This window comes from Lichenostomus cassidix, chromosome 7, assembly GCF_008360975.1.
Source record: "Lichenostomus cassidix isolate B80296 chromosome 7, HeHo_3.0, whole genome shotgun sequence".
NCBI classification, from domain to species: domain Eukaryota; kingdom Metazoa; phylum Chordata; class Aves; order Passeriformes; family Meliphagidae; genus Lichenostomus; species Lichenostomus cassidix.
In genome coordinates this window covers 19,583,671-19,603,219 of record NC_139488.1, presented here as the reverse complement: position 1 = coordinate 19,603,219, position 19,549 = coordinate 19,583,671, and the positions used below count along the sequence as shown (strand labels likewise).

At 35.4% G+C, this 19,549-nt stretch overlaps 1 protein-coding gene across 7 annotated transcripts in view; it reads right to left on the bottom strand.

Moving 5' to 3' along the window:
• LOC146434699 (sodium channel protein type 1 subunit alpha) overlaps window positions 1–19,549 on the bottom strand; it is a 91,603-nt gene that overhangs the window by 23,071 nt on the left and 48,983 nt on the right. For 4 of the 7 annotated variants that reach the window (XM_085066573.1, XM_085066568.1, XM_085066567.1 and 1 more), the window contains 13 exons: window positions 19,152–19,293; window positions 18,803–19,009; window positions 18,016–18,321; window positions 16,896–17,276; window positions 15,595–15,727; window positions 14,543–14,781; window positions 12,096–12,269; window positions 10,862–11,218; window positions 9,660–10,142; window positions 6,723–6,840; window positions 5,816–5,970; window positions 3,459–3,632; window positions 1,452–1,574 (listed from right to left, as the gene is read on the bottom strand). In XM_085066573.1, the coding sequence (XP_084922699.1) occupies window positions 1,452–1,574; window positions 3,459–3,632; window positions 5,816–5,970; window positions 6,723–6,840; window positions 9,660–10,142; window positions 10,862–11,218; window positions 12,096–12,269; window positions 14,543–14,781; window positions 15,595–15,727; window positions 16,896–17,276; window positions 18,016–18,321; window positions 18,803–19,009; window positions 19,152–19,293 (2,992 nt within the window). The remainder of the gene's footprint in view (window positions 1–1,451; window positions 1,575–3,458; window positions 3,633–5,815; window positions 5,971–6,722; window positions 6,841–9,659; window positions 10,143–10,861; window positions 11,219–12,095; window positions 12,270–14,542; window positions 14,782–15,594; window positions 15,728–16,895; window positions 17,277–18,015; window positions 18,322–18,802; window positions 19,010–19,151; window positions 19,294–19,549) is intronic. The other 3 variants (XM_085066570.1, XM_085066569.1, XM_085066572.1) reach the window with 1 other exon arrangement.

Below are 19,549 nucleotides of genomic sequence, written 5' to 3'. Positions count from 1 at the left end.
AATCATGTAAAGATATAGAAAAATTAAATAAAACATTTGGTAATCAATTTTGACATTATCTTTCTAGAAATGACCTTTTTTCACAATATCATTTTAAGAGCTGCATTTTTTTTCTCCCTGTGTGATATCTGTACTGGTCTCCCAGTCCTCCTGCAGCTGACCAGAACATGATTAAAAAAGTAAAGCTGATAGCAGTTTCCCAACATTTCTCTGCACAAAAACACATACATTTATCTGAATGTTCATGAACAGTGTGTACAAAGAAAGACAAAGAGAAAAATGGCTAAATCAAATAGTTGCACATTCTGTAGTACTGGACCAGCTCTTACCCTGCTGAATATCAGTTCATGAGTTTCAAATAAGGAGAAAACTGTTAAAAGTCAATTTTCTGCATGAAGCTGAAATTTATTTATCTAGTAATCACTGGTTAGTGATGTATTTTCTGCTGCAGTCTGAAGTAGAGATAGGTAGTCTGCTGAATACAATTTCAGGAACAGAATTCAAATCCTCTGTTTGACTTCACTAATCTTAGATTTCTTTCTATAGATTTTTCAGACTGTAGATTCCAGACTATTCCACTGGTTTATAATTGACTTGAAATTTATTAGGCATTGTTTCCTCTTATGTTTCCATGAAGCAGGAAAAAGCATTCTCTTAAAACATATTTCATTGACATGCATATAGAGTTAGTTTGTATTCAGTGGCTTTAAGGAACAGAAGGTATAAACAAATGAAAAAATAAGTTAAAATGCCTTCTTGAGTGAGATGAACAGTAAGCAGGGCCTCTAAGTTACTCAGAGTAGCAAGAAATAACCTTATATACATTGTATTGAATATTGAATAGAGATTAGTCGAAATTAAAAAAGCATTTACATTACAAAAAGAATAACTTCATAGAGGAATCAAATAACTTGATTTGCTTTTAGGTCAGCCAAACTCAGAAATAAATTTAAACCACTAGTGGGTATGAATATGTCTGTAGTATCACCTAATAATATTCAGTGGGGTTAGATTAAAGGGGGTTTATCAAATAAAATGAAAAATAAAGGATTTCAGTTTCTAGCAGAAGATATCTTTGTTAACTAAGGTTAAATTAGATTCTTGTATAAATATTGTAATATGTTTATCAGTAAACAAAAATTAATACAATTTTGTTACTTTTATTTATTATTGAGACTCTGTTAAGAGAGTTCATAGTTGGAAATTTCAAGGACTCATACGGAAAACTCCTGAGATTGGCTAGAAAGTAAAGTAACCTTAATGAATGTAAATTCTATGTGATACTGCATATGGATTTAGGTGAATTGATGAAGCTTTTTGCTTATCTGTTAGTAAAAGATATGCGATAAAAAGATAGTGCAGCCTTTCTGCATGGATTTGTCATTCCTTGTTCTGCATGCATGTATTCTTTCTATGCATGCATAGTTTCAGATTCTTTCATGTTGTCTTACCCTCATGCCTTCAAATCGTGACAAAGCTCTTAGAGGTCTCAAAGCTCTTAGTGTCCTAAGGGACTTAATGGCACCAAGTTCAGAGTAACCCAATGCATTTGCTGTTAAGCTAACCAAAGAGACCTATATGAAAACAGGAAAGTAAAAATTATTATATTGTACATACTGCTTTACATACCATAGATGTGAGATATACACTTCTTTAGAAGACTCTAATTTTGGATCACTTTCTTCAGGAATAGGGAGTCTTTCAAGTAAAAAAAAGAAGAAAGAAGCAATATGAAAGAAGAATAAGTAAACAAACAAAAATAACATAAGTGATATTTTAAAACATTAATACTTCTGAATTTCATCCTTTGCTACTGATTTGAGGACATTTAAAACCATAAACCCCAAATTAATCTCTCCTTTTTACCAATTTTGGTAAAGATTTGGTAAATTTTGGTATTGCTCTCATTTTTTCTTTGTTTTAAAATTATGTTGGGATCAAAAATTATGGTTAATAATGTCTATTTGATTGCTCAAGTTTGTGTTGAACTAATACATGGGCCACAGAACGGCATTGCTTCTCTGAAAATTAGTAAAAAGGATTATTTTTGCTATAGTCAGTTATATTAACTAATACTTTTGCCTGACTGCTGAAATTATGTGCCTTACAAGCTGATATTAACGTGGACTATGCTGTTTCTAAGACTTTATAAGAACAGTTCTATAGGTGAAAGAACTTGATAAAGGCCTTTAAATATTCCATGTCCCTACACTACCTCAGTGTGAAATACCACATTCTCCACATTTTCTATGGCTCCTGTCCAAAACATTACTTTCTGTTTGTTTCCTAGTTCCCCTAAATGTTCCCTCATTATGCTGTTCTAATTCCTTAAGTATTTATTGGGCCAAAAATAGCATAATGTTCTCATGTACTCTTTCATTGTAAGGAACAACGTATCAGGTGAAGAGAACTCCAGGACTGTGCTTGTATTTAAAAACAAGCATTATATGTGAAATTTTTAGCTTTTAAAAGTTAATAGCATTTTCGAACTTTTCAGCAGCTCTAGCAACCCACAAAACTAGGTTCTTTTGAAATCTGAATTTGTTTTTCCAGCACATTCTTCATATTACTGAAACCCTTCAAGCCGCCATAATCAAAAGCAAAATTAAAGAAAATATCCACATGTGTAAATTCAGCACTTATCATGAGCTAATTCAGACATTTGAATATGTACTATACCTTCCCATAATGATGTATTCAAATTCTCGCATTCACAAGAAGGCTGTCTGGGATATTATGATTTAAATAAGGTCAAATATTAGAGGAAATTAGTTTAGAAAAGGAACATCAAGAAATGTTCTCTCCCACATCACAGCACTGTACAGAAGTGCCAGAACTATAAGATAACCCTTGCAGCAAAGATTTCAAACATGGCTGTGAAGACTGTAAGTTCAGTAATATTTGCTGGGCTTCAATACTGCGTAAGCCACACTACCAGTGCTAGCGATATATCTTGCTTTCCTTGTAGAACTCTAATTTATCCATATGCTGAAATTTGTGGACATAGTGTCTGTTTTCTTGCCAGAGGAGTTTTCATTCAGATGTGTGTCTGATGTCTGGTGGATCAGACACCCATCTAAATGCTGGATTCAACCTATCCCACAGCAGGAGGGATGCTGGATCTGAAGGTGGGAGCGAGAAGCACAGACCAGAATGCAGGGCAGCATGACCTCTGAACAGCACTGCTGGGATAAACCCTCTAACTGCTTGTGGGACTACCATGTCAGGGCCTTTTCTTGCCAGGAGACCTTCCAGTCTTTCTTCATTCTGTGCTACAGCAAGGCAGTGCTGCAAGCATTAAGTGAAAGACAGAGAAACACGGAATTTTTCCAGCTACCTTACTTTTTAAATTGGAAAGTAAATTAGTTGGCATTAACAGATGTTATAATTGCAGAGAAAGCAATTTAAAAAATAGTCAGATAAAAATGAAAGTGTCACGTAGGAAATGCACTACATACATCGACAATCAGGAAGTCCAGCCAGCACCAGGCATTAGTAAAATATGTTTGATAGCCATAGGCCACCCACTTCAGCAGCATTTCCAGAATGAAGATGTAAGTGAAGACCTTGTCAGCATATTCCAGCATGGTCTTGATAGTTTTACGTTGTTCAATATATATGTCTTCAAAAGCCTGTGAGTATAAACATTCAAAGATACATTATTTTTTGTTACTGCACATACTTCATGTCGTAATGCAACAAACCAAAAATGGCAACAAATAAAGGAAATAATCTTCAAGAAAAGGCAAGGGTATGTAATTTGTATCGAATGGTTCTTTTTCTGCTAACTCAGCATATACCTTTTTTTTTTTTCCCTATGGAAATATATTTTCCAGCTCACAAGAGCAAGAAGCAGATATTACATAGCAACCACTCCACTGGTCAGAGATTTTTAAAAATTTATTTCTTGCTGATAGTGAATTATTCTTCTCAGATCATATTCCATACTGAAAAATAGAATTGATTCTGCAAAGTGTTGTGCTTGGACTGAATTCTAATGAGATCATTTGGCTTGTATATTAGATAAACCCAATTTCAAAGCCCAGGGCCATAGCTGTAAAATTTTCAGGACAATGACAATAATAAAATCTACCTTCTGTTTTTATGTCCTCCAGCTTCCTGAAAATTTTAAATTATAAATTGTAAGTTCTTACTTTCTTAAAAAAAAAAAAAATCAATTATCTGCTTCATTATTCACATCTTATGAGATACATAAAATTTCTGAGCTCCTTACTATGTTATTTACACTTTTTATATTCTCATTTTTAGGCACTTGGAAAAAACAAAACTCCTGCTTTTCATAAATTCTTTAAAATTTTTCTCCTTAATTGCTTTCAAATTTCAATTATGCTATTATTTATTATGGAGACTGACTGATTTCATCTGACTGAAAGAACTGGAATGATATGCTAGCATGCAGAGACTTTGATATTTATTGATGCTAACATTCACTTTTACTCAGCCTGCTTTTGAATCACTTGAGATCTGCCAGTTGAAATTATCAGTGTTTGTGTGTCAGTCACCAAGCTAAGGTGTGTGTAGCAGTACTTGTGGTTACTTAGATCAGGCACTATGGTGGCTGGCACTCACATATATTCACTAAAATGGGAAGTCAGCACATGTCATTTGGTTAGCACAGGTGGAGGATGCCCGAGGCTGAGCAGCAGTGTGACTGCTCCCTGCCCGAGTGCCCTGCGGAGGGCTTTGCCAGCATCCTGCCTGTGCCTGCCGCATTTCCTGCCTGGGAGATTCGCCTGGAGCATGGCCTTGCGGTGACTATGGGGACACAGTGCTGGCAGATACTGACACCTTTCCACTACCACAAAAGACTTTAAAGGGAGGGTGGAGTTCCACATCTCCCGAGGCCTGGGCCAGCCCATGGTCTTTGAAACATTTTCACAAAGCAAAGGGGCAGTGAATGACACACCTTAGGCTCACAAACATGAGGTAGTAAGATCTTGTCTCAAATTTCCTCTAAATACAGTAATAGAAATTCACCTTTTTAAGATCTCTTTCTACTACTTTTTTTTTCATTTAAATTCCTGTCACTGCAGTTTTTCTCCACTTGGTTCCATGAACCACAATTCATTGGTTTAGACTTGAGCTTTGTCATTTGTATTTTTGAAAAAAACATATTATTGTCATGGTTTATTCCATTTATTGTTATAGGTTTGTATTATGGTTGGCTTCTGTTTATTCTGCCCTTGAATGCTTGTTAAAGCAATTAATGTTTTTACACATGTTCCTTCAGTCTACATGAGTAATCGGTCTAAATAATAAATACTTTTTCTTAGAAAGGAAGCAAAAAAACCCATACAGTCTTGGCTTTTTTGCTACCAGCATTTATAGCACATTTATATATATATATAAAACACATCTTTATAGCACACAGCATTTGTAGGACTGCATAAGCCAGCCCTGGCCCTTGCAAGGTGTTGTGAACTGTTTATGCCATTATAGTTCCAAACACTTCAAGAGTGACAGTCCTTTTCGCTGAGCTACATCAGTTAACAGCGGTGAAATGAAAGAACAAACTCAAATAACAAAGTTTAATATGTTCTCTTCTTCACATGTTGTTCCTCTCTGCCTGAGGCATGTCACTGACACTTCCAGCAATGGAGTTAGGCTCTCTCTAATCACTTTTTTTTTTTGCATATTGTCGAGAAGAGACTTTTTTTGCCATTTTTTCCAAGGCCTGTGTAAAAATTAGTCCTGTCATTTGAAGACATGGAATTGTGTTAAAACAATGTTAGAAGACAAAACTTTTAAGGAGTTTTCTGACAACTTGACAACATTCTGTTCATGTTTTACTTACCAGAGCTCCACTACTGAGGAGAATCATAAAGACAATGAAAGTCTCAAACCAGTTGTGTTCGACAATCCTGAAGCAAGTTTTTCTAAGGTTCCACCACTGCTTTCCTCTCCCTTCTTCTATACTTACTTGACAGCACTTGAACCTTCTTACACAGCCTTTAGAATAGCGTGTGTAATAAGAGGAGGAAAAAAAGATATTTTGTTGAGTTGCATTAATTTTGGTTATGCACTCTGTTAATGATACAATGCTATCTCTATTGAGCTATTTAGTAAAAACCCAATAGATTTTCACCTAGATGACCTTCTTTTCCTTCAAAGAAAAAAACCAAATGTTGACACAATTGGAATTTACAATTAAATGAACAATTGAGAAGAAAGTATTTCTCATTTATCAAGAAATAAGTGCTCAATACAGCACACAAAAAAGATAAAAGTCCATAGAACATGAAGCCAAATTACAGAATACAAAGTAAGAGTTAAAATATACAAACTCATCAAAATGTTAGGTAGGTTTATACAGTAAGATATGGGCAAATGATATTAAATTGTACCTTCTTTTGTTCAGCCCACTCAATTCAGACAATGTTGCATTCATTGCATGAAAAGATCTAAGCCTCTTATCTGAGTTCTGGGCTTTTCAGCACCAGCTAATTTCTCTAACTTGTGCCCCTAATTTATTTATGCTTTTATGATTTAGCTGCTGACTTTTACATAGAGAAATACTAGTAATAAATAGTGGTATTTTCCTTGACGAATCTAAGACTGTTACAGTACAAGTTTTACAACTTCAATGTAAAATTTCCAGAGAATAAGGTAATATGATTCATAAATCTTAATACTTAGTGTACATAGAAAATTAGTCTGTAATTTGATTAATAAAGTATTAGTAGCATTTTTGTTCCAAATACCTTCTGTGAAGCAGGCCTCTGGCTCCTGGGCTTCTTCAGGTTCAGCTTCTGGTTGTTCTTCTGCAGGAAGTCCAATATCAACTGTGCTCCCTTCAGATGAACTAGATGAATTTAACTTCTGTAAAGGAAAGAAGCATCACAAATGCACAGTATATAATTTTAAGGCAAATATTATTTGATTCTGGAATAAGTAAATTGGACAATGTTTGGTAATGTTCTAGAATTCCACATAAGCAAATTTTTGATAAACGTGTGAAATTTATACAGTCTGGTTTTCCTCCTGCACTGTATGAATCCATTAAATAGAAGGTATATCAGTAATAGATCAGATTTTAAATAAAATTATGCTTTAAACTTAAAAATATGGGTTATGATGCTAAATCTGCGAAGATTTATGACCACAACAAGCCAAAAGTGGTAATGATCTCTTGACCTACATAGAAATAATGAAGATAAAACAAATAAGAAGGAATTAGTAGTGTCTACTGAAAATCTAAAAATAAAAAGTCTAAAAATAAGTACATAAATGAGGTGGGAGCTCAGAGGAATGGGGGAAAAAAGCAGAGAAAAGGCCATACTTCAGAGGTTAGTAATTCCAGATTAAGATTGCTGAAAGTCCAGCTCAGAGTGAAGCAGAATCTGCATACAATAAAGCTGAGGTTGTTTAAGCCCATTAAAAAATCAGGTTGTGTTTTACCAACAGATTTCCAGTAACATGATACGCATAAAGAGAGAGAAGCATGAGGTGGAAACCAAATTTTAAAAAACCCAAAGAATGCATGCAACCTAATTCTCATTCTAAAAAAACTCTTGTAGCACATTCTAACGTGCAGCTGGAACCCAGTTGCAATCTAGCTGTTTGGTATTGTGGCTGAAACTGAGGCAAAATTGTGAAGGAAATATATTTAAAGATGTATGTTAAACAAAATAACGAAACAACTGAATATAGATCACCAAGTCTAACTACAAACTCAGCACTGCCAAGACCACCATTAAACCATGTTTCCAGGCGCCACATCTACACATCTTTTAAATACCTTCAGGTATGACAACTCAGCCACTTCCTTGGGCAGCCTGTTCCAGTGCTTGACAATCCTTTCAGTGGAAAAATGTTCCCCAATAGCCAATCTAAACCTCCCCTAGTGCAACTTGAGGCCATTCCATCATCCTGTCACTTCTTATTTGGGAAAGGAGACCATCCCCACCTCGCTACAATCTGGTTTTGGGCTCATCAATGCTAGGTGGCACCAGGCCTTTTGATACTGAGGACGAGAAAACCCCAAACAAGGAAAACCAAACCTCTTATTAAAACAGTGGAAGCAAAAAGTCAGAAGTGTCAAAGCACTTTTTCAATGGGCTAAAAGGTAACCCTGATCCTACAGGTAGCAGCACATGCTTTCCTAAGCTTTCCTAAACTGAATCTATGTCTTAATGAGATCAGTTCTCCATTGGTCAGTCATAAACCAGGTGGTGTCACTCTGTTTGACTGTCTGCTCTGTGATGGGTTGGAACACTGCTCTGGCCAGCTTGAAGGTAGTTGTGGGGAGTAGATGATGGGTTTTCTTCCAAAGGGTCTTTGTTTAAATGTTTTATTTTGAAATTCTTCGTGCTGGGGGAGTTTCATAATGTGCTAAAATAAATTTTTAGAACCTTTATTGTAGCAGTGGTTCAGAAGTGTAAGTCAAATTAATTACAGCTATTTTGGCTAATATGCAACAGGAAAATAATTATTAAGACTTCAGATATTAATTGGGAAATGGGAACATCACTGTCTCTGAAATAGGTTTTTCTGGGGAGAGGCTGTTTTGTACAGGTCTCCTTTCTTGAAGGAGGATCCAAATATTGCATATAGCTTAACAATGAGTTTTTGTTGAGAGCACGAGAGGGCTGTTACACACATGAAGGGACAGTGGTAAAGAATTCAGCTACCGTAAAACTGAGTATCTGAAGCAATGTTAGCAATACAACAGTTGGATGGAAGGGGAATGATGAGCTGTCCTATAAAGAAACTGCACTGCTACCAAAAGGGAAACTAGCTGGTTATGGCTGAGGTTTCCCAAGTGAGAAAATTAATACTGTTAAGTGTCTGGAAAAGCAATTTTCTAATTTTACTAAAATGGCAGCAAAGTAAGTCATTGAGGGTGCAGTTGTTTTGCAAATTCTGTCATTGAATCAATTTAAATTATTTTGCTAAAAGAGCCACATATGAAAACTCATGGAACAGATATAGCCTTAATATGCTTTTTTAAATTACAGTTCTCTAAAAGGCTTTATATTTATAGCCTACTTTAGCATTCCTTTAGCAACAGTAGATATTTTCATCTGTTGGTACTTTTCAGTTTTAACAACCAAGGGAATTTGAAATACATGGGAGTCTATGGTTAAGACTTCTTTTTATGGGAATCTAGGTCTAGAAGAGCTGACAATTTTAAAATCTAAAATAATTCATATGTCTAAAAGCATGTCTAAAGGAATTACATAAACTATCTCTATGTTTTCTGGTTTATATCTGCTCTTTCAAAGGCAAGGAAAAGATGCATCACACTCCTCATGGGACCTGTGTAATAGAAGGCAAACCAAAGTTTCTGGTGGAGTAATACTCCAGCTAAGGCACTGTCCTCTAAAAGTTGTTGCAACTACCATATGGACCATATATAGTTTTTATGGCTTAGATTAGTCTCCCATTACCTGGCCTCTTATCCCTTCTTGGAGGCTATAATTTTTAACTCTTTCTCACACTTTTGTTAATCAAGAATTAAACCTTCCTTTATACACTCATTTATGCCCATCTACAAAGAAGTGTCAAAATAAATGATCAATAATTGAATACATTGGCTTATGAAAAGTAAAACAAAACAACCCCAAATAATCAAACAAAAATCCCACATAACAAAGACCTCAAAAGATCAGAGAGAAGTGCAAAAAATGTCTAAATACCTCTTTGCTTTCTTCCAGGTCTGATTCACTACTAAATTCTTCTGTGTTTAGATTTTCGAAGTCGGATTCACCCACAGCAATGGGCACTGTCACAGTGAGGCTTGGGTTGTTTATGAATGACATGTAATCACTCTCATCAATTATGTATTTTTCCACACTGCTGCCTGTGCCTATACCACTGGTGGTTCCATTTGCATCTTTAATATAGTCATGGTCCTTGCTTAGTTCCACAGTTGTATGGTTGGAAATACAGCTGTTTTTGTTGTTTAAATCATCAAGTGGCTTGATTTCATCTAAAGCTTTCTGTTTTTTAACAAAAGCTTTTTGGATGAATTCACGTGCTTTTCTTTTCACATAATCTATGCCTTTCTGCATTCTTGCTACAGCAATTTGGAGATTGTTCATTTCATTATCATCATCTGTCACGGCAAGGTTGTCTGCACTAAATGAGCTCAAGAGCAAGGCCAAAAATAGGTTCAGTACCTGCAGAAAGATTAAAAAAGGTATGTTCTCAACTTTATTTAAAAAAAAAACATTTGTTTTATTTAAAAGCGTCCTATTAGTGACATCAAAGATTGAAATCCCAATAATTCACCACAACCAAAAACATACCCTCAAAACTTTTTCTCTTCTCCATAAAAACCAAGCTTATTTCATTTGCTTTAGGTACTAAGCTAATTTTATTTAGCTTATTCACTATTCAAAAATATTCGTACAACTGACTAATATCTGTAAATGTGTCTTTAATTCCCCACATTATACAAATATTTTGGTGTCAAATCTTATAATCTAAAAATGGACATATCAGATTTGCTGTTCAGCATTATTAAAAAGTTTAATTTATCCCATCACACTACAGAATTTAGACTATTTATGTGCCTAATCACATGGTATAAATAATAATAAAAAAATGGTTTATAAATGAGCCCATAAACTAAAATTATTTGAAGCACAAAATATTTTCAAAGGGCCAAAGGAGAAATTAGTCACATTCTTAAGTGCCCACTCTGACATTCTTAGGATTTTGACATTACAGAATATTTTGTTCTCTGTCCAAAAAAGCTCTTAAGCTTAACTTTAAGCATTGCTTGAAACCACCTGCTTAAGTGCTTTGTTGACGCAGAGCCAGAGCACTTAGTTCACTTCAGGACTCTGACCACTCTATTACCAAATAATTTTTTGTTAACACTTTGATTACATACCACTAGGTTTCCAATCACCATGACCATCATGAAGACTGTAAGGCACATGGCTTGCCCTGCAACCTCCATGCAGTCCCACATCGTTTCTATCCATTCTCCACACAGCACTCGAAATACAATCAGGAAAGAGTGGAAAAAATCTTGCATGTGCCAGCGAGGAAGTTCACAGTCACTGGAGATTTTGCAGACACATTCCTTGTAGCTTTTCCCAAACAGCTGCATCCCAACCACAGCAAAGATGAACACAATGATGGCCAGCACCAGGGTCAGATTGCCCAGAGCTCCCACTGAATTACCAATGATTTTTATCAACATGTTTAGCGTTGGCCAAGATTTTGCCAATTTGAAAACTCGAAGCTGGAAGGAAAGAAAAACAAATATTGTTAGGAAAACCAGAAAGACACAAAGATATTTTTAAGTTAATTTGTGGAAGGACATTACTGGAAAATATGCCTTGAGTAGGACCGTTCAGAGGGTATAATCTTTTCTAAAAGCATGAAGATGGAAAGTTCCCTCAAGAAAAGTTTGTAAAATTGTATTTTGCTAATGTCAAAGCATAGTTTTTACTGAAAGCCAAAGAAGCTACTGATTGGAACTTAAAATCTAGGATTCATCTGTTAAAATCATCTGGGCCCCTTTTCAACTAGTATTTGTAGAGACCTAGTCCTGTGATGTCAATCAGAGCATAATACATCTACTGAGTCAATTTATTCCTGCATAGCAAGATGTTTAAAATGTGTATGTACAATGAATACATTGGAAGTAGGTCCAGGGCACCCACGCCTGTTTGTCTGGATCTCTGTTCCCATTGAAGATGGTAAGAAATCACAATTAATAAGGATTTATGCTACTGAAACTGTCATCAGATCAGTATCATGGCAGACATCAAGCACATTTTTCAGGCAAAAATAAAATTGTTTTAATGAAGCCCTGTCGCTGTTGAGCAGCTAGCAGAGTAAAGAAAGCACCAGATCTCAGTGGCAAGAAGGAATGACCTTTATTGTTTTGATTTCATCATATATATAGAGTTTTCAAAAGTCACCCAGATTGGTCGGTCAGAAGCCTTCCCCCAGGCCTGATTGGCCAGGCCTGCACCATCCAAGTTCTGGGACACTGTTCCAATAACATCCAAACTTTATCTTTATTTATAAAACACAAGAAGAATTCTCATGGGAAAAGCCTGTGCTAGCCACAAAGCCCCATTGAAGAATCAGTGCAATTGAAGTATACTTACCAATCTGAATGATCGAAGAACTGATAGTCCTTCCACATCTGCAAGACCAAGCTCAACCAAGCTAAGGGTTACAATAAAACCATCAAAAATATTCCAGCCTTCTTGGAAGTAATAGTAAGGGTCCATTGCAATTACCTTGAGAAACATTTCTGCTGTGAAGATTCCAGTGAAGACCTGAGTTCAAAATGTGAGTTTGTTATTTCATTGGGAAACATAATAGTCCAGATCTAGTTGTTGTCTAGATTTTTAATTCAAGCTATGTCTTATACAAAAGTGATATTTAAAATTAGTTATGCTTACTGTAGTGATTTATTATGCCCCCCTTTCCTTAACAACTGTAATACAAACCAGGTAATTTTTCTATTATTTAAATTTTATACTAAACAAATTGCATAAACTCCTTGTTTTATAACATTTAAAATCCAATTTCAACTCTGTAAGGATATGGACTTTCTCATGTACTGTACAAACAATATCCCAAATTTGATTTTCAGAACATAAACCATAATTATTTCCAAGAAATTACATAGTATAACATCTTTCTTGGTATAAAAATTTCAAATGAGGCCAAATCTAAGAGCAGAAGGGTGCAGCTTCTTGGCTGCTATGACCTGGCATTCAGTTCAACAGAGCTGTGATTATTTTATACCAGATGAATAAATGGTACATTTTAAGGTATTTCAGTTGATTGGGCAACTGAGATACATTATAATGCACTGAGATACAACAATTTCCTGAAGCTGAGCAACTTCTACCTTGGTGTGCCCAGTAAGTTCAGCAAAGTTGGTTGGCTCAGTCACTTTGATGCCAGGAATGAAAGAGTATTTAATAATGCATTTTAAACAAAGTATTGCTGGTAATGGTTTCTCATCATGAGTTGCTATGCTAAATGAAGTAGGAATTATATTTAAGATCCACCAAGGTAGTGACTCTGAGTAGCTTTGAGAGAAGTCTCGGGAGAATTTCTTGTAGGATAGGAATGTACTAAAGCCAGCGTTAAAGACTGCTTGAGCCCTGCTCTGAATTTTTTTTTTTTACTTGATAACCCATTTTCTAGCAAGCTGAACAGAAAATAGGACAGCTAAAGAGAATAATCTAACTGGGATAATCAGGAGACAGGAAAGAAGAGTCTGACTTGCTCTGCCTGGGAGCACCAATACTCAAGATAGATTATCACAGTCTTTAAATACACTCTAGATACAAACACCAGAGAGGGAAAGGTTACCAATTTTTAAGTTACACGTTTGGAACCCCTGAGAAAGACATAGCAATGATACAGTTTGAAATGCTGACTTAGGTTCCTAACAGTCAGAACAAGAAGGTTTTCAAGGAACTTTCAATTGGAACTCCCACAGAGAACCTCTGAGAGCCTCTCTATTGCAGAAGGGGTTTATGTCAGGGAGCCTAAAACTGGAAGAGTATGGTGCTTATAGACAGGTTCTCTCACACTCCCTTTGTAGTCAGAGGTACACCACGATTTATATGGAATTTTCTTGGTTAGAAAACAAACCTATAAAATGCTACAATAAAAAATTTTGCATTTTATTAGGAAACAAGGGTTCCGAATTTCCGTTATTTTAAGTATATGAAAATCAGCTGTACAATTTTCTATTCATTCTCCCTCCTAAATCCTGTAGTTATTTGCAAGATCTATTTGTTCCTCATTACAAAACAAGGATTATTAAAAATCACATTATAAGAAATCAATTCTTGAAGTAAGAGATAAAGTAGGACTGCAGCTGCAGATACTTCTTTGTGATCAAACCTGTCAGTTCAAAAGCATGGGAGCTACAAAAAGTTAACTCATGAAATCTTTAATAATTTATCTTTTTGAAGCTGAGAGAGAGAAAATACAGTTGACAACATGAGGAAAATATATCTTACTAATTATCAGAGGATAAAAACAATAAAAAAAATGAGACAAAAATACTGCGGGATCTTTTTCACATAAAGCATATAAAGAAAACAATCCACGTATACATATAAAAAGCCTTTTGCAGAAGAAAATTCTAGAAATGCTTTTAAAAGGATCTTTTAGCTATTGTAAATTTCCGCTCAGGAAACAGCAATTAAAACACATTCATAATTTAGAGATTTGTACTGTATTGATTGAGGAATTAACACTGCATTTATTTGCATAGTGTCTTTTTTATGGAAGCAATGCATTTCTTGGTTTAGTAGTTACACAAATCAAACTCTGTTTAAGATTAATGTAGCATTAGAGCCGATTTTTAAATTTTTAATTTGGTTTGGCAGAACACAGCAATATATTGATTTTACAGTATGCTAAGCTACATGAGTCAGGGTTCACATTCAAATTTCCAAAAATGTTCTGTACTCATATCTGGAGGCCAAAAAATATCCAAAAAGCTGTTAAAACTTCTTCTTTGAGTTATTGCAGCCATATTTCCTTCCAAATCATGAACATAAAAACCCAATAGACTTACCAGATTTCCAACTGAAAGTACATTATTGAATTCTTCAGTCATTGGATAATGTTCCATAGCCATAAAGAGTGTATTTAAAACAATGCAAATTGTAATAGCCAGGTCAACAAACGGGTCCATTACCACTAAGTTGACAATATGTTTAACTTTTAACCAATGTGGACTGCAGTCCCAGATCAAGAAAATATTTGCAAATTTATACCAACATGGTGGGCATTTCTGTCTCGATTCTTCAAGTTCTGTGGGGAAAAGAAAGTTTATGCATGTAACTATGTGATTGCTCTAACATTCCTCATTCCAGTATGAATTGTACCAGTCAAGTTTTCAGTCTCCAGTACTGAGGTACTGGTGCTAACAAACCTCCTTTAAGCCCCCTTTCTACAGGGCTTTTAAGGTAAGTCCTTAAAAATTGCTGTCATATATATTGACTATGTTCAAACTTATCTTCCAAGCACAACTTATTTGTATTCCAATCACTATGCCAATCAGCATCAATTTATACATCTATTTGTATTATGTATTTAATTTTTCTTTGATTGCACTTCAAACTTGTTTCTCTCACCCACTGTTCTAGTATGTAAATATTTTTATTCTGAAATTTGTCGCATTTAAGTTAAAACGTCTATTCCTAATTCAAGAAAAAGAACATTTTGATCACCCAGAATAGCTTTAAAGAGTAACTGAATAAATATAACTGTAAAAATGCATATATATTATAACAATAGTTGCATATGTTTGAAAAATGTTCAGTGGCTTTTTCTTCTATTTTTAATTACTATGCATAAGCATCTACTCAGTTATGACCATGCACATGAATCAGATGGTGACAAAACAATGAGATAGAAATGCTTATTTATGTAATAATTTTAATTCTTAGTTATGTAATAACCTTAATAAATAAAGAGCTTTGAGTTTACTGATAAATATGTGTCAGTTTGTGGGATGTTATTTGTTACTTAAGCTATTTTAAATCTGCTTTCAAGTTTCAATTAAAATCTTCAGAAATCCAAAGGAAAAACAGGATTAAATATAAAGCTACACATAGCACACACCTTCCACAGTGTTTGTAAGGATGCTAGCAATACTCATGGCTCTTTCCCTTAAAGCTGGATCTTCCAGGAAGTCCATAGAAACGTGAAAAGAACCCGATATTCTCTTCCTCATTTCTGTTTCTGTCGTGGTGCCCTATACAGAGAACAGCAGTAGATGAGACCACATTGAAGAAACAATCAGATAAGCAAATACTACATAAGACTGTTAGTAGTGTCTTAGCTTGGACACGTGCTCCGTGCACTTCATATTTTATCATGTCGGACTTTTATTACTTTTCAGTACCTTTTAAATAATTTTAGAAAGGCATTAGGTCATAAGCACCTACAGTTCAAGACTGAGAGGGTGTTCATTTACTCAACTTTTGCATTTCTTTCCTTCAAGATATGAAAAGCCATTTAAACAAATGGAAAAAGATTGAGTGCAAAATATTGCATAAAATTTTGAAAACTGTAATTTTTGTCCTTGCTCCTGCTGACAGAATATTCTGGGATTTGTGACATAATAGTCTTTTCCCCTAATCAAACTGTAGCAAGTAAGAAAAGTCTGACTTCCTCATGCTTCCCCATGCTAGTATTTTTCAGCAATCTGAGTAGACAAATTTGGACTAAGCAAGTAATTTTTGGAGACGTTTTCTCTTACCTTGTGTATGGTAAGAGAATGGCAGCAATATGTGCTGCCCATACGTTCACGCAAACATTTGCATTTTTAAAAGTATGTATTGAACTGTGATCTTCCAATGAACTATTTGTCATCTATACTACGATACTCCATCAGAAATGGATGGAAAATATATAGGAATGAGAAATAAATGATAATAAGGAATTTAAAACTTCCTTACATTTTTAACCAGGCTGATAAGGAAGAATGATATCAAAATTAACTAATAGTGCTAATTTTGATAGTGGTAATCCAGCATCATACTGATTGGAGTTATATAACATTTTTATATAATATTTTCCATTGTATGTCAACTACGATAGTCAGATGGACCTTTAGATCAGCTAAAGGAAAGTATAGCACAGTAATACAGTAAAGCATAGCATTTTTATGAATGTGTATGTTATTATTTTATTACTTGGAAACTGCGACTTGCATGTGTTAGTTATGAGAGTTTTTGTAAGTAAATGCTTAGGTTGCAAACCTATCTTGGCTGTTTTATTTACTACAGATTTTACAAGATGCAGGAGCATTCACAGCTTGACCAACCAGGAAGCATTGCCAAGGGTTCCATTCTGTAGAAAACACTGGCTGGTGCAGTAAGGAAAGGCCACCATGCCTAAGCTATTTAAAACTTTCTTACATTGTCATCAGTAGCTGGTTTATCTATTATCACCTCTGGCAGAAGCTGTCCAACAGGCGATGTAGGAACAGATGGTCCACCAACCAGGGAAACCACCCCATTGCAATCCACGGTGCTGTGCATCTTCCCATTCACTGGAAACACTGCCAGCATCCTGGATGACCTACTGGCCTGGCTAATGTTACTGTTGCGCCGTTCTCCGTGTCTGCGCGGCACAAAGAGAGAATCTCTTCTGCTGTCATTGTCTTCAAAAGTGCTGTGCTCATCATCAGCAAAGTCATTTTCTGATCCTACATCCTTTGCTCGACCTCTGAAGCTGAAAAGACTTGTTCTGCTGTTGCGCCTCGGGGAAAACAGGGAGCCCCGAATGCTCAGCAAAGACTGCAGGCAAAAAAAAAAAAAAGTAATTATTAGCTGAAATCCTCAAACTTAACAGTTATTGGATTAGCATAGCTTTTATTTTTTTCTTAAATGAGAGTAACCATTTTACCCAGAAGCTACATGCTGCTGTGAAATTTTTGCATGTATTTCATTAGACATATATTTTGTAGATAGAAGTATCACCGTTCATGGATTCTTAAGACAAAACTAGTGCTGAACACTCCTATCTCAGCTGGAGTTGCTGAATAGATTAGTTGCATAATTCCCACCAAGAAAAAAAGGAAGTCTATACATGCACTTTTGTTTCATATATGAAGCATCTTCCCCATAGTGAACAAACATTGGTTCAAACATCATTGAAACAGAAGGAAAATGTGAGGCTATCATAATGGAAAAATACTGCAGCATTTTAACAAGTCTAGGTAATATATAATCATATTGAAAAGAACCCCACACAATCAATCAGAGAATATTTTAATGTGATTTTAAAGTAATTCTATTAGAAGAACAGAGATATGAGGTTACATTTAATTCTGGGGTTTTCTTTTACAAGGCAATCTAGCAGCTAGAGCACTTCCTCTCAAGCACTAGCAACACTAATAAAGGTTAATGAAAGTATCAGTATTTCCTTTTTTATATAGTAGCATCATATTACTGTACCAGGAAGACTAAGGTAGTTTTGCAACAGTCTATGATACTTTAAATGTATGCTTTTAATAAAAATAACTATAGGCAATACCTGATGTGGAGAAGAATACTTCTTTTCGTATGTCAGTCTATTGCCTTCAATTGACAATCGGAAACCTTTCCGCCTGATGCTGTCTTCTGATTCGGACTTGTGAAATTCATCTTCATCTTTTTCCTCTCCTCCAGACTGTTCTTTCTGTTTCCTTTTTTTCCTTCTATTTCTCCTCTCTTTTGCACTCTTTGAGCTCAATTTTGATGCGTCCGAGGAACTTTCTGAGAGCCCTCCTGCTTCTCCCACAGCGCTGGGCTCCCTGGACTCTGCAGATGCTGTTACTGCTGCTGCTGTCTCAGCTGCTGCCTGCCATGATGCAGAAGGAATTTATGTCACTGAGCAAACCATGACATCATGTTTTCCTTTTTAAAATTTACTTACACATAATTTCTACTCCAAATGCCCCAGATTTTAACACTTTCTATGGGACATTTTTTCCCTAGGTTTTTTTTCTAATTATTATTAATCAGTTGACTCAAGATATGTGTTGGTTATAGACTGTTCTTATCCTTCATGAGTAAATTTTAAATGCAGAAGTCTAACAGACTGTATTAATGACACTAGACTAGAAAAACATAGTGAATAATCTAGTTTTGAATATTACTTCTTGATGGCTGAATCATTCACAATGCCATTTCTCCAGTGCAGAATAGAAAACCTCTGAGGTAGCTCTGTCATTGAAAGACAAACAGGCTGCTTTATATTTCCAAATTCAGAAAGCTGAAGGTGAATATCTCTAGTAAACTCACTTCCCTACACTCCTGCATTATTACACCATAAATTATACCTGTGCTGCCTCTTGTTGCTTTTTCAGTTGTTCCAGCATCTGTTGAAATTCTGCCTCCTTCTGCTCTGCTTCTTCCAGGGTTGCTTGATTCTGTTCTTCATAGGCCATGGCAACCACAGCCAGGATCAGGTTGATCAGATAGAAAGAGCCCAGAAAAATCACCAGAACAAAAAATATCATGTATGTCTTCCCAGCAGCACGAAGAGTCTGGAAATAATAATACATTTATAAGCAAGAATAGGTTAACAGAAGTTCTGTTTTCACCCTGTTAAGGTAAGGAAATTTACTCTAGTCCTCTTGCATCACTGATACAAACATATTTAGTTTGTTTTCATTAAAAAATTCTCACCAGTTGATAAAGGTTTTCCCAGAAGTCCTGAGTCATTAGCCGAAACAGTGACAAGAAAGCCCAACTGAAGGTGTCAAAACTTGTGTAGCCATAATTGGGGTTTCTACCAGCTTTCACGCAAGTATATCCTTCTGGGCATTGCCTACAAAGACAAACTGGACATTACCTATTTAGTCATTTTAATATTATCAACTGGATGTTGGTGTAGTCATATGTGCAGCCAGAACTGCAAAATAACATGTTTTGACAGGTTTTCCCATCAGGTATTGCTGTTCCTATTACTTATCAACCAGGCAGGAGCTATACTAACGCTAAATTACTCATTCATCATGCAAAGACAAAGTTTCTCTGATCACGAACATAGATCCTAAGTCCAGTGTATAAGCCTTTCTTGTGTG